The following is a 14,576-nucleotide window of genomic DNA, read 5'->3' as shown; positions in this document are numbered from 1 at the left end:
GAAAAACACATTTGTACAGATCAGCTTTGAATCACTGCAAAGATACCTATTGAAATGGGGAATAAAAGGACAACATCGGAAAAGCTGTCTATCCAATTGCCCATGATATGGGAAATAAAGTTCTGTATTTGGATGCTGTGATACGAGAGGTTGACTTGGATTTAGTGGTGGTCATGGAGTTGTAGTTTACAGAGAATTGTGACTGGGATATAGTAAAATATTTTAATATTATCTTTAACATATAATGCCACTCCTGCCTTTTTTTCCCTACCCTGTCATTATTCAGGATGGACAGGGAAGGAAGAAAAGGCAGGAGGAGTGACATTATATGTTAAAGATAATATTGACAAAATTGCAGGACTTATGGGGTAAGGATGAGGTACTGTGGGCTCATTTGGAAAAAGAAAATGGAAAATTTGTTGTAATTGGTGTGATATACAGGCCTCTTTCACAGGCAGAAGAAGTGGACAGAGGATTTAATTGAAGTCATTCCCAATATAACTGTGAAAGAGAAAGTACTTCTAATAGGTGGTTTTAATATTTTGGATATTAATTGGAGCGTCCTTGTTGCAGGGCTGTCTAGAAGTAGGGAGATCCTGGATTCTCTACAGTGAAAATTGCTCCAGAAGCTGGTAATGGAAGGACTGTATAAGACGTAGTGCTTACAAATGGGGAGAGTATTTCTGATGATATAGTAGGTGATTGTCTGGCACCCGGTTATCATCAGATGGTGTGGGTCAACATTAAGACACACATGGATAGGGTTTATTCAGAAGTAAAGATGCTAGACTTCAAAAGGAATTAGCTATCAAGATGGAGGAATACCTCAAGGAATTGTTAGCTGGATGGTAACGTTTGGGAGAAGTGGGAAAGCAGTGGTCAAAACTGAAAGGAGCAATTTTAAAGGCAACAAACCTTGTTAAGAAAATAAATAAAAGTAAGAGGAAAAGAAGGCCATTTGGTTCTCAAAGGAAATAACTGAAAAGGTAAGAAAAAAAGTTAATCTGCAAGAGATCGCAGAAAGAGGAAGACAGGCAACAGTTTCTAGAAAAGCTAAGAGAAACCAGTAAAGTAGTCAGGAAATCAAAGATGCAAATGGAATTAAAAAATAGCAAATACAGTAAAACGGGGGGGGGGGGGGGGGGGGGGGTGACAATGTTTTAAAGATATGTTAGTGATAGAAGAAAGTGGAATTGTGAGGCTCAATGGTGAAGTGTAAGAATATGTGGAGAAGATTTAAGCAATTCTGCTTTATCTTTTCTGTTCTTTGTTGATAGATGAAGGACTAGAGTAGGACTGCAAAAGACAAACATAAATAGGAACAGAAGTGTGATAGACCTTGAATGGTTTTCAAAAGTGTGTTTATGAGGAGCTAGCTTATACCTTGAATGGTTTTTAAAAGACTGTGTTTGTGAGGAGCTAGCTAGCCTAAAGGTTGACAAAGCAACGGGGCTGGATGGGATATAATGTGAGGATGCTGAAGGAACATAAAGAAAAGTTTTGGCAGCTCTTCTCTCTGACCTTTTCAATGCTTCTTTCCATTACATATCTTCCCACTATTCCAGAACCTGTGGGGTAGTTGTGTCCATTAACCAGCAGGTGGAGATAGAGAACTGAAAACTGAGCTGAGACATATCCAGCCCAGCTTCTCAGTATTTTCTGTCTAGCAGGTGGATGGACACATTTTTCAACCTCTGGTTTTGAGTGCTTTGCTCCTGGTCCAGTTGATCAACTGGTCCCCAGTTGAGCTTTGCAGGTGACTTGAGTCTGCAATCATATCAAGGTCTTGAGATCCCTGTCTGTGGTGCCCTGTGAATTTACTTCTTTCCTCCCTTCACCTGTGGAGTGCTCCTTTTCCAGCACAACAACTTTTTAAAAAAGAAAGGAGAAGGAAAGAGTTTTTCTGGAGAATGTGGGACAGAGTATCAGACCTGATCCTTTCTCATAGACATGGAGATTATGAGCTTGAGGGGGCGCAGCTGGCAGTGGTATGTCCGACTAAAGTTTGACTCTGAACAGCTTGGAACTAAGTTCTTCTTGGTGCAGGGAAGGATCCTGACTCACTGCTTGGGACCTCATTGTTCTGCACTTGTTCTAGTCGGGCTGAATGGCAAATCCACGGAGGCAGTTAAGTGGTGTTCCCACTGTGGGTCCTGCAGGCTGGCATCAGGGTGTTGTGTGTGCAAGCCAGGAATCCCATGGGACATGGAGGAAACGGTCAGTAGCAGCATGTCTTCGAATTTGGCACAGCATCCAAATATGCCAGGGACTTGGGGTGACCTCAGTCTATACAGAGGAGCCATCGTTGAAGGAGCTGTTAGAAGAGGAAGGAGCTCTGTGGGAGAGGAAGAGAAGGGGAGCCGTTAGAGGAGGGAGAGTCCTTTGGCTCTTCAGAAACCTCCTTTTGAGCCACTTTGGAACGCCTTCTTGAAAGATCTTATGCTAAAGGCAGTGTTCTTGGTGGCTGTTGTCTGCACATAGAGTTTCAGAGCTTCAGGCTCTCTCTTGTCGGGATTCCTTTCTCCACTTTTCGGTGGTGGGGGTCTCCCTGTGCATGGTTCTTTTCTTCCTTCCGAAAGTGGTATCAGCATTTCAACCAATCTGTGGAGCTTCCATCCTTTTGCAGAGAGGATATGGAGGCTCAGTATTCTTCCTTGGAGCTTCTTGATGCACATAGAATTCTCATTAGATATCTGGAAGACAAAAATTAGTTTAGCACCGCTTCAAACTAGAACCTCACACAGAAATAACTCAATACCATGGTTCAACGAAGAACTGAAAGAACTAAAGACACAAGTCAGAAGACTAGAGCGAGCATGGAATAAGAAAAAAGACGAATCTGCACTGAACGACTGGAAACATCTACAAAGAAAATACAAACACCATCAGACAAACTAAAAGAACATATTACAAAACTAAAATTGGACCAAACTACAAGGATACACATAAACTCTTCCTACTCGTAAACAAACTACTAAATACTACACCAGTTACTACTAACAACATAGACACCTCATCAGCAACCAGTCTTGCGAACTACTTCAAGGAGAAAATTATAAAACTACGACTCATGTTACCTGTCAACACAACAGACTATGTAAACCTCCTTGAATGTTTAGACCCAATTCCTGGAGAACACCCAGCAGACCGATCATGGACCAACTTTGATATATTCTCGAGCGACAACATCTCCCAACTGCTTGGAAGATGTGCTAAATCAAAATGCAAATTAGATATATGCCCTACTAGCCTTATAAGATCTGCCCCTCAGCAACTCAAAACAGACCTTACGAAGCACAAACTACATGCTACAAAATGGTCTCTTTCCTACGGATAAAGGAAACATTTTACTTACCCCCTTACCTAACGATGCAAAGAAAAGTACAAAAGACCTAACCAATTATCGCCCAGTAGCATCTGTCCCACTAATAACCAAACTCATGGAAGGCGTAGTGATGAAACAACTCACGGACTATCTAAATAAATACTCAATTCTGCACGAGTCTCAATCAGGATTTCGGTCATACCACAGCACTGAAACTGTACTAGTGACTCTAATGAACTCATTTAAACAAACAATTGCAACTGGCAACAACATACTCCTACAATTCGACATGTCCAGTGCCTTCGATATGGTCAACCACGAAATATTACTACATATTTTAGATTACTTTGGAGTGGGAGGTAATGTTCTTAACTGGTTCAGAGGATTCTTGACCACAAGATCATACCAAGTAACAGCGAATGCGGATATATCAGCCCCATGGACACCTGAATGTGGAGTCCCCCAAGGATCCCCCTCTCACGAACTCTCTTCAACCTAATGATGATACCATTAGCCAAGATACTAGCCAATCATAACCTCAACCCCTACATTTATGCAGACGATGTCACGATTTATATCCCGTTCAAGCACGATCTAAAGGAAATCACCAGCGAGATCAATCAAAGCCTCCAAATCATGCACTCCTGGGCTGATGCATTCCAGCTAAAACACAATGCCTCATACTCACCTCACAACATAACACAAATAACTTCACCACCATAACCACACCAAACTTTTCTCTTCCTGTCTCAAGCAATCTGAAAATTCTCGGAGTTACCATCGATTGAAATCTCACACTCGAAACTCACGTGAAGAATACAACGAAAAAGATGTTCCACTCCATGTGGAAACTCAAACGAGTAAGACCTTTCTTCCCGAGATCCATTTTCCACATCCTGGTTCAGTCAATGGTGCTAAGCCACCTGGGTTACTGCAACGCACTATACGCTGGCTGTAAAGAAGAGACTATCAAGAAACTTCAAACAGCCCAGAATACCGCAGCCAGACTCATATTTGGCAAAACAAAATATGAAAGTGCAAAACCCCTAAGAGAGAAACTTCATTGCCTCCCACTTAAAGATCATACCACATTCAAGATCTGCATAATAGTTCACAAAATCATCCATGGAGATGCCCCAACATACATGCTTGACCTCGTGGACCTGCCTCCCAGAAATGCTAAAAGATCAGCCCGTAAATTCCTCAACCTACACTTCCCCAACTGTAAAGGATTAAACTACAAGTTAGCACATGTGACTAGCTTTTCCTACATGAGTACGCAGCTATGGAATGCACTACCAACTGACTTGAAAACGATTAACAACATAACTAACTTTCGCAAATCTCTGAAAACCTATCTCTTCAACAAGGCCTACAACAAGAAACCGTAGCTTAACCATAACACTTCAACACGTCACCCTATTCTGATAGTCATCTTTCTATAACTGTTTGCCTAGATCTTTTTTCGCATCCTTGATCTTGTTGTAACACCAATTGTATCTGTTACCCTGGAATGGCAATGCCATAACAGGTCTTTGTAAGCCACATTGAGCCTGCAAATAGGTGGGAAAATGTGGGATACAAATGTAATAAATAAAATAAAGACAGACTGTGCTTTTTAGTAAACTGAGGCTTGGCCTCATAGCTTTCAAGCCCACAATTACTAGATGGCTGAAGGAGACTATCGTATCAGCTTATTTGCTTGCATTGAAGCAGGCTCCTCAGACCTTGCAGGCTCATTCTACGAGGCGTACAGCGATATCATGGACGGAGACTACCTTACTGTCTCTGGCAGATATTTGTAAGGCGGTGACATGATCGATGCTGTATACCTTTGCTAAGCACTACAGGGTGGACGTAGCGGCACCCCGGAAGCCAATTTTGGGGCTTCAGTCGTCTGTGGCGGTGATGTGTTCCCCACCCATGCTATCGATTGCTTTTAAACATTGCATAGGTTCTGGAATAGTGGGAAGCTATGTAGTGGATGGAGAAACTTAGGTCTTACCTGATGATTTTCTTTCCATTACTCCTTCCCACTATTCCAGAGGCTCTCCCGAGGTTTCTGAGATGTTTAGTTGGTGCGAAGTAATGGGTCAAATAAATACTGTAATTTCGCATGGTGCTTCCTGCATATCTCTTGTTCTCTACAAGTTGTGCAGAGATGAAAGAGAACCAGACGTTTGTTTGTTTGTTTGTTTGGTTAGTGTTAGGTTAGCGAATTGTTTACTGCTGTTGTGTTTATTCTGAGTTTCTACTTACTGCTTGTCTACGTAAATACTGAGGAGTTGGACTGGATGCCAAGAGAGATGTCTCAGCTCAGTTTTCAGTTCTCTGTCTCTACCTGCTCGTTGATGGACACAAGTATCCCACAGGTTCTGGAACAGTGGGAAGGACTAATGGAAAGAAAATGATCAGGTAAGACCTAATTTCTCCTTAGAGTCAGGAGTGTTCCTGGAGGACTGACAAAAGGGCAGATGTGATCTCTCTCCCTGTAGTAGAAGAGGAGATTAGGAACTACAAGCTGATTAGTCTGACTTATGTGATGAGCTATTTAATGGAAACACTTCTAAAACAAAGGATAATTCTGGAATCCAGTGGATTGCAGGACCTGTTTTACTAGAGGTAAGTCTTATACAAATCCGATTAATTTGTTTGAGGGGGAGTGCTAGATGTAGTGGACTTAGATTTTAGTAAAACATTTGACACATTACTGCATAGGTGACATAAATAATCTGAGTGTCCTCAGTATGGGCCCTAAAGTGAGTGACTGGATTAGAAAGTGGTTGAGTGGAAGATAGCAAAGGGTAGTGGTACACGGAATTCTCTCTGAAGAAAGGGATGTTAGAAGTGGTGTGCTACAAGGATCGTTTTTTGGTCCTGTTCTTAACATTTTTGTGAGCGATATTACAGAAGGGCTGCATGGTATGATTTGCCTCTTTGTGAATGATCCCAATATCTGCAATTTAGACACTCTTGATGGTGCGAATAACATGAGAAGGGATCTAGCAAAGTTTGAATGGTCTAGAATTTGGCAGCTAAGATTTAATTTTAAAGGATGCAGGGACCTGCATTTAGGCTTCAAAAACCCAAGGGTGTGGTATAGTATAGGGAGTGAAGTACTGTGCAAGAAAGAGAATTGGGATTTGGGAGTGATCATATCTGACAAGTTTAAGGTAGCCAAACATGTAGAAAAGTCAACTGCAAAGCCAGGATGCTTGGGTTCTTAGGGAGAGGAATAGCCAGTAGGAAAAAGGTGGTGATGTGCCTCTGTAAAAGTCTCCGGTTAGACTTTATTTAGAATACTGTGTACAGTTCTGGACACCGCACCTTCAAAATGATATAAACAGGATGGAGTGAGCCCAGAGCGCAATTTACTAAAATGTTAAGTGGTCTTATGGGGACAGACTTAAAGATCTCAATATGTATACTTCAGGAGAAAAGAAATATGATAAAGGCATTTAAATATCTCCATGGCAGGAGGAAGCATGGGATCCAAGATGGTAGACTGCTGAAGCAGTGCTTTTCCCTCTGTGCTTTATCAAAAATTCCTGATGAAAAACAAGTGGAAAGCTAAGCAACAGATGTCAACACCTCGAATGGCTGCTGCTCCAGCCGGACCAATAAATGCCTTTGTCTTTCGGCACTTAACAACGCTGGTAAACTCTAAGGGGGGTGGGATAAACTTACTGGAAGACAGTGCAGACTCCCTGGAGCCAGAAGTTTCACTTAGCTTTAAGGAGCGGCCATTCCCTATACAACCTCAGGGTCATCTTGGCTCTGGACTGTCTAAAACAGTGATGGGCAACCTTTTGAGCTTGGTGTGTCAAAATTCACCAAAAAACCGAGCATAACTCGGGTGGTGTGTCACTTCAAGAAAAATCACTGCTACTAGGACTGCCCCGGGCCCCCCCTACCCGAGATCGCTGCCTACCCGAGGTCGCCGGGCCCCCCCTCCACCCGCTACCGGGCCCGGAACTAACCTTAAAGCCTCCTTTCATGTTGCAGCAGCAGGGCAGACCTCTCCTCCTTCCTTCTGTGCTCCGCCCTCGCGGACGTTACGTCAGGCGAGGTCAGGACACGGAAGGAAGGAGTGGCCTGCCCTGCTTGCTGCGACGTGAAAGGAGGCTTTAAGGTTAGTTTCCGGGAGCGAGGAGGGAGGGTGGACCACACTGCGGCGGTGCCGCGTGTCATCGAAAATGGCTACGCGTGTCAGTGCTGACACGCGTGTCATAGGTTCGCCATCAGGGGTCTAAAACCATGCTGAATATAGCAGGCAGAGGAAAGAAGGTAAAGTGTTGCCGCCTGAGTGGAGTTGGAATGGCATATACAGGCAGTATTACTGAAAGAATACCAGTTACAGTGGCTGAGTGTATAGGAACAGTTGGTAGACCGCCAGTGCTCCTAGAAGACAAGCTGGCACCTAATCATGACCTGGAGACAACAGAGAGACCTTCGTCCCCTTCAAAAAAGATGTCAGTTCTGATGAGACTAAATAAATTTGATTTGAAAATTATTTGAGAGGATCTTTTGTTACTTTGTATCTGAGTAGACGGATAAGTTTCTAAACTCCTTAAGAAAATTGAAGACTGCTTAGCGTTAGTACCTAAAATTCAACAGGGTGTGGTTGGACTTACACAAAGGGTTTTTAACTTTAGAAGAAAAAGCTGAAGCTTTTCAGACTAGAGAAGAGAGATTTATTTATGATTCTACTGTTATGCACATGAAACTTGAAAATCTGGAAAATTCCATACGTAGAAAGAATTTGAGTCTTCTGAATTTCCCTTGATTACCTTCTGTTTCACCTTTGAAATGTTTAAAAAGTATGTAATATCTGTGCTTAAAGTAGCTCAGGAATCGGTGCTTCCTTTGGCAAGGGCTTTTCATTTGCCTTTAGCCAAGAAGTGAGAGACAATCTTCAGTACAAGCTTCTAAATTAACCATTGAAGGAATTTAGAGTTCTTGGAAACTTTAGATTTTTTTATGATCCTGCACAGTTCTCCTTTCTAAATGCTAGGATATCAGGCATTTAGGCCTTAGCCACTGCACTGATTTTAGTATTGCTGCATGTCAGTTAATGTCTGATCTTTTTTTTATAAACCAGTAACTATGGGACAATAGTGAACCCTTGAGGTATCCTTAACATCAGGGTATCTATTCAGAATAAGCATTATTCCACATGAGAAAAATAATCAATACATTCTTACACAACTCTAGGTTCCAACAGATCACGATGGATAATGTCAAAAGCTGCAGTTATATATAATTATATCCATAAGGTATTGTACTTCTGGCATTGAGAACTCTGATGCTTTGATAAGGTAACTGAGACCACATCCCTGATCAGGATGAGAAAATTCTATGGAAAGTTAGGCCTGCATCTAAGTAAATTCCCAAATCCATAACAGATCCCATATCACAGCTGTCATGCCAGCATCATTTGTGAAATTGAGTTATCCAATCCAACAGCTTAGACACTATGGTGGCATTTTTATAAGCTGTACCGAATAGCGCATTTTACTATTTGACTGAACATGAATAATGAAAAGTATTATTTGGCTGAATACAAATAATGGGCATCGAGCTTTAACATAACAAATAATAAAAGAAGCAGCGTGAAATCAGAGATCAAGTGTTTTTATTTCAATAGGATTTAGCACAGTAGAGTCCTGGATTATTCTTATTCGAATTTAAATCACTATTCGGCCAAATACGAAAATGTATTCGGGCCGAATCAAATACGAATATTCGGTACATCCCAAGTAACATAGTAACATAGTAGATGACGGCAGAAAAAGACCTGCACGGTCCATTCAGTCTGCCCAACAAGATAACTCATATTTGCTGCTTTTTGTGTATACCCTACTTTGATTTGTACCTGTGCTCTTCAGGGCACAGACCGTATAAGTCTGCCCAGCACTATCCCCGCCTCCCAACCACCTGCCCCTCCTCCCAACCACCGGCTCTGGCACAGACCGTATAAGTAATTTGTGCGCATAATTGGAAGACATGCCCACCCCCCACTAATGTGTACATCCTCTTGTATTTGTGTGCCATAGCCTGCAAACCGTTATAGAATAGTGCTTAGGGCACTAATGTGCATAAGCGCTACTTTTTGCACATATATGCATACAAAGGGACGCCTAGTTATAGAATTGCCCTTTATGGAGGCAATTTTGTACAACATTTTCTGTATCTAAGGCATGTTTTACTTGTGGAAAATAGCACTTATAAAATTGTGCAGCTGAATACGCATTTTGACAAGATTGTATGTAGTTATATGCAGGTGTTTCCAGTGGTGTAGTTGGGGTGGATGTGCAGTGTACATGTATTTTATAAAATATGTTTGTATGCACATAGAAAACCTTCTTCAAAGCAGTACAAATTTTTGCATGATAATTGGTGAGTTGTTAAATCTAATTCTGCATGCCTCTTTGATAAAAGCCCATAGATGTTTATACTGCCTGTGTAAAATAGGCACCTTTTTTCACATATGTGCTGTATTATAAAATTGCCCTTGATGTGTCACTGTAGTACAGTCCTTTTTGCTGACTTAATTAGACTATGGTTACTTAGTATTTGTTGGCTTACTACAGAGAGCACTTTAGTGGTTGCAAAGTCTTTTAAGTTATGGTAGCAAATATTTTAGATACTCTAAGGGTAAAGGACCTGGTAATAAAATCTCTACCAGGCTACCTGTGAAAGCATGGGCTAAATTTTAGATTTAAAGCCTCAAATTGATTGTCTTAACTATCTTCTACTACTACTACAAATCATTTCTACAGCACTACCAGTTGTACGCAGCGCTTCACAATTGAACATGAAGAAAAGACAGTCCCTGCTCAAAAGAGCTTACAATCTAAATCAGGACAGACAGACAGGACAAATAAGGGATAAGGGAAGGACAGACAGATAGGACACATAGGGAAAAGGGACTATTGAAGAGAGTAAGACAAGATAAAGGTTACGAGCAGGTGACAGGTTAGGAATTGAAAGCAGTATCAAACAGGTAGGCCTTTAGCCTGGACCTGAAGGCGGCCAGGGATGGAGCTTGACGCAATGGCTCAGGAAGTCTATTCCAGGCATAAGGTGCGGTGAGACAAAAGGAATGGAGTCTGGAGGTAGCGATGGAGGAGAAGGGTTCAATTAGGAGAGATCTGCCCAGTGAACTATCTGAATGATAACCTTCAGATCTATGTTTTAAGAGGCAGCTCCTTTCAGCAGATAAAGAATTATGGTTGGTCTTGGAAACGGCAGAGTTTATTTTTATTTATTTATTTATTTATTAGTTACATTTGTATCCCACATTTTCCCACCTATTTGTAGGCTCAATGTGGCTTACATAGTTCCGGAGAGGAGGTTACAGACTCCGGTGTGAACAGTACAGATTGGTTTGTACAAGTACAATTATTTAGAATTGGGGTGATTTGTCCCATGCAGAATGCAAGGGTGGGAACCGTGGCAAGGGATAGGGTATTGTCTGTTTCCTAGTTTGATTATTGTTATAAATCAAGAAGGCTTTCCCTTATATTCTAACACCAATGTGGTGAAGCTGTCTTCCACAGGAACTGAGGACATGCAAAGATTATTTGTTTCAGGAATGCATGAAGACTCGGTTATTAAGACAGACTTCGTTGGGTTGTAATTAGTTGCATGAAGGGGTGGGCAGGGTGTAAATAACTGAAGTGGAGATGGAGATGACACTATTGCTGAGAGTGAACTCTCAGTAGGGGAATGATGTCTGGAGTGGAGGAGTAGCCTAGCGGCTAGTGCAGTGGACTTTGATCCTGGGGAACTGAGTTTGATTCCCACTGCAGCTCCTTGTGACTCTGGGAAGTCATTTAACCCTCCATTGCCCCTGGTACAAAATAAGTACCTGAATATATGTAAACCGCTTTGAATGTAGTTGCAAAAACCTCAGAAAGGCGGTATATCAAGTCCCATTTCCCCTTTCCCTATTTCAGATTCTAAATAGAATGTTGCTACTATGTAAGATTCTACATGGAATGCTGGCTACTGTTTGAGATTCTGTTGCTACTATTTGAGATTCTACATGGAATGTTGCTATTCCACTAGCAACATTCCATGTAGAAGCCTGCCCTTGCAGATCAGCCGCACAGGCTTCTGTTTCTGTGAGTCTGACGTCCTGTCCTGCACGTATGTGCAGGACGTCAGACTCACAGAAACAGAAGCCTGCGCGGCCGCGTTGCTGATCTGCAAGGGCAGGCTTCTACATGGAATGTTGCTAGTGGAGGAGTAGCCTAGTGGTTAGTGCAGTGGACTTTGATCCTGGGGAACTGAGTTTGATTCCCACCGCAGCTCCTTGTGACTGTGGGCAAGTCACTTAACCCTCCATTGCCCCTGGTCCAAAAATAAGTACCTGAATATGTGTAAACCGCTTTGGATGTAGTTGCAAAATCCTCAGAAAGGCGGTATATCAAGTCCCATTTCCCTTTCCCTTTATGTACTGAGTGGGATGGATAAGTGTATTTTTAAGTTTGGTCCACTTGAGTGGATAACTTTGGATGTATAAACAATTATCCTCCTGAAAAAGGAGACAGGGCTTGGGGTGTTCCAATGGCGGCACCACGTAGAAGTATGATTTGAACATCTTAATGGCAATATTCAGTAACTAAACATTTAAATTAAAGTGTATGTGGGCTGCACAAATACAGTAGTAGGTGTAACTTGAAGTGCTTAATTTGGATATGCCAAGTTATATGTGTATATTCAGCAGTGCTGCCTAAAGGGTTAGCGCCACTAAATATACCTATAGTGTGAAACTATTTAAGTTAGTGTCTCTTGTTGTATGTTGCTCATGTCACTACATATTGACTTTCTTTTGTGTGTGTGTTGGGGGAGGGGTAGCAATCCTTTGGGCATTGTGTAAAGAGACGGGAAACCCTGTGTAAAACCTCTGACCCCCTATGGTTTGCTGTTTTGTAACAGGCATTGCTGGATGGTGATCTTGTGGATCCTAGTGTTGAAGATGCGACCATGTTGTCCAACAGTACCAGCCTGATTTATCGGGACTCTGTAAGTGACATGCATTTTTTTTAAAGGTCCAGTAACTAATCAGAGCATTCCCTCTGCCCTAACACTGTTCCTATTCTTTGAGTGTAATGTCCTTTTACTATTTACCATCTCATGAATCTAAGTATTGAATACTTTGCTAAATTGAAGGGCTATGGAAACCAGACATCAGTTAAGGCCAATGTGTTGCCCTACTCGAGAAAGTCATGAATAGTAAAGTAAATATAATAAAGTACTTATGAGTGGTACTGGTATTTATCACCCACCTCTCCGTTCCCCTCTTTCTCTATTTCTTTGGATGGCACTCTCATTCTCCCTGTCTCATCAGCTTGTAACCTTGGGGTCATCTTCGACTCCTTTCTCTCCTTCTCTGCTGACATTCAGCAGATCGCCAAAACCTGTCGTTTCTTTCTCTATAATATCAGCAAAATCCGTCCCTTCATCTCTGAGCACTCTATCAGAACCCTTATCCACACCCTTATCACCTCTCGCCTAGATTACTGCAACCTGCTTCTCTCTGGCCTCCCACTTATCCATCTCTCTCCTCTTCAATCAGTCCAAAACTCTGCTGTGCGACTCATTTTCCGCCAAAGTCGCTATGCCCACATTAGCCCTCTCCTCAAGTCACTTCACTGGCTCCCTATCCGTTTCTGCATTCAGTTCAAACTTCTCTTACTGACCTATAAATGCATTCACTCTGCCGCTCCCCAGTACCTCGCTGCATCTCACGCCTGGAATAGACTTCCCGAGCCTGTACGTCTAGCCCCCTCTTTGGCTGTTTTCAAGTTCAAACTTAAAGCCCACCTCTTTACCACTGTTTTTTACTCCTAATCACGGCTCACTTGCCCTGCCCTTTTATCCTCACCTCTTTATTCCCTTACCCTTAATTGTTCTGTCTGTCTGCCTGTATTATCTAAATTGTAAGCTCTTTGAGCAGGGACTATCTTTGTGTTTGGTGTACAGCGCTGCGTATGCCTTGTAGTGCTCTAGAAATGATAAGTAGTAGTAGTAGTTATCACTTAAGTACATAAGTGTTTCCATACTGGGACAGAGCGAAGGTCCATCAAGCCCAGAATCCTGTTTTTTAACGGTGGCCGATCCAGTTTACAAGTACCTGACAAGATCCCAAAACAGTACATTTTATGCTGCTTATCCAAGTCCATCTTAATAATGGCTTATGGACTTTTCTTTCAGGAAGCTATCCAACCCTTTTTTAAACCCTGCTATGCTAACTGCTTTCACTACATTCTCTGGCAACAAATTCCAGAGTTCAATTACACATTGAAGAAAACATTTCTTTACTCAATTTGTTTTAAATTTACTACTTTGTAGCTTCATTGTGTGCCCCCTAGTCCTAGTATTTTTGGAAAGCATAAACAAGTGATTCATGTCTACCCGTTCCACTCCACTCATTATTTTATAAGCTATTATCAGCTTACATGATACTGTACAAAATCAAGGTGCCCTATAGAGTTATGGTGTTCATGCTTCAGAGAATGCACAGTCCATATCAAGCATGGACAGATTGAGTGACATGTCTGAGGCTCAGACATTAGGTGGTGGACTGGATCTTGGCTCTGTTCTTTCTCAGTGTTGGAGCCCAGTGTCTGTGCTGTTGTACTGTGCAGAGAGTGTGATGAGCAGGGTCTTCGCCCTCTTGAGGTTGGAGTCCATAAGTACATATGTAATGCCACACTGGGAAAAGACCAAGGGTCCATCGAGTCCAGCATCCTGTCCACGAAAGCGGCCAATCCAGGCCAAGAGCACCTGGCGAGCTTCCCAAACGTACAAACATTCTATACATGTTATTCCTGGAATTGTGGATTTTTCCCAAGTCCATTTAGTAGCGGTTTATGGACTTGTTCTTTAGGAAACCGTCTAACCCCTTTTTAAACTCTGTCATGCTAACAGCCTTCACCACGTTCTCTGGCAATGAATTCGAGTTTAATTATGCGTTGGGTGAAGAAACATTTTCTCCGATTTGTTTTAAATTTACTACACTGTAGTTTCATTGCATGCCCCCTAGTCCTAGTATTTTTGGAAAGCGTGAACAGACACTTCACATCCACCTGTTCCACTCCACTCATTATTTTATACACCTCTATCATGTCTCCCCTCAGCTGTCTCTTCTCCAAGCTGAAAAGCCCTAGCCTCCTTAGTCTTTCCAGTATGTTACCTGGAGAGTTTGTTCAAGACCGGTACAACTGGATCTAAAAAAAAG

At 42.1% G+C, this 14,576-nt stretch overlaps 1 protein-coding gene across 2 annotated transcripts in view; it reads left to right on the top strand.

Annotated features, from left to right (window-relative positions):
- Positions 1–14,576, top strand: part of GOLGA2 (golgin A2) — a 107,097-nt gene that overhangs the window by 14,323 nt on the left and 78,198 nt on the right. For both annotated transcript variants that reach the window (XM_030207936.1, XM_030207935.1), the window contains one exon: positions 12,272–12,358. In XM_030207936.1, the coding sequence (XP_030063796.1) occupies positions 12,272–12,358 (87 nt within the window). The remainder of the gene's footprint in view (positions 1–12,271; positions 12,359–14,576) is intronic.

The sequence above is a fragment of the Microcaecilia unicolor genome, chromosome 6 (assembly GCF_901765095.1).
Source record: "Microcaecilia unicolor chromosome 6, aMicUni1.1, whole genome shotgun sequence".
Classification (NCBI taxonomy): domain Eukaryota; kingdom Metazoa; phylum Chordata; class Amphibia; order Gymnophiona; family Siphonopidae; genus Microcaecilia; species Microcaecilia unicolor.
Note: the sequence above shows the minus strand (reverse complement) of the source record. Positions and strands in the feature narration are given on the sequence as shown.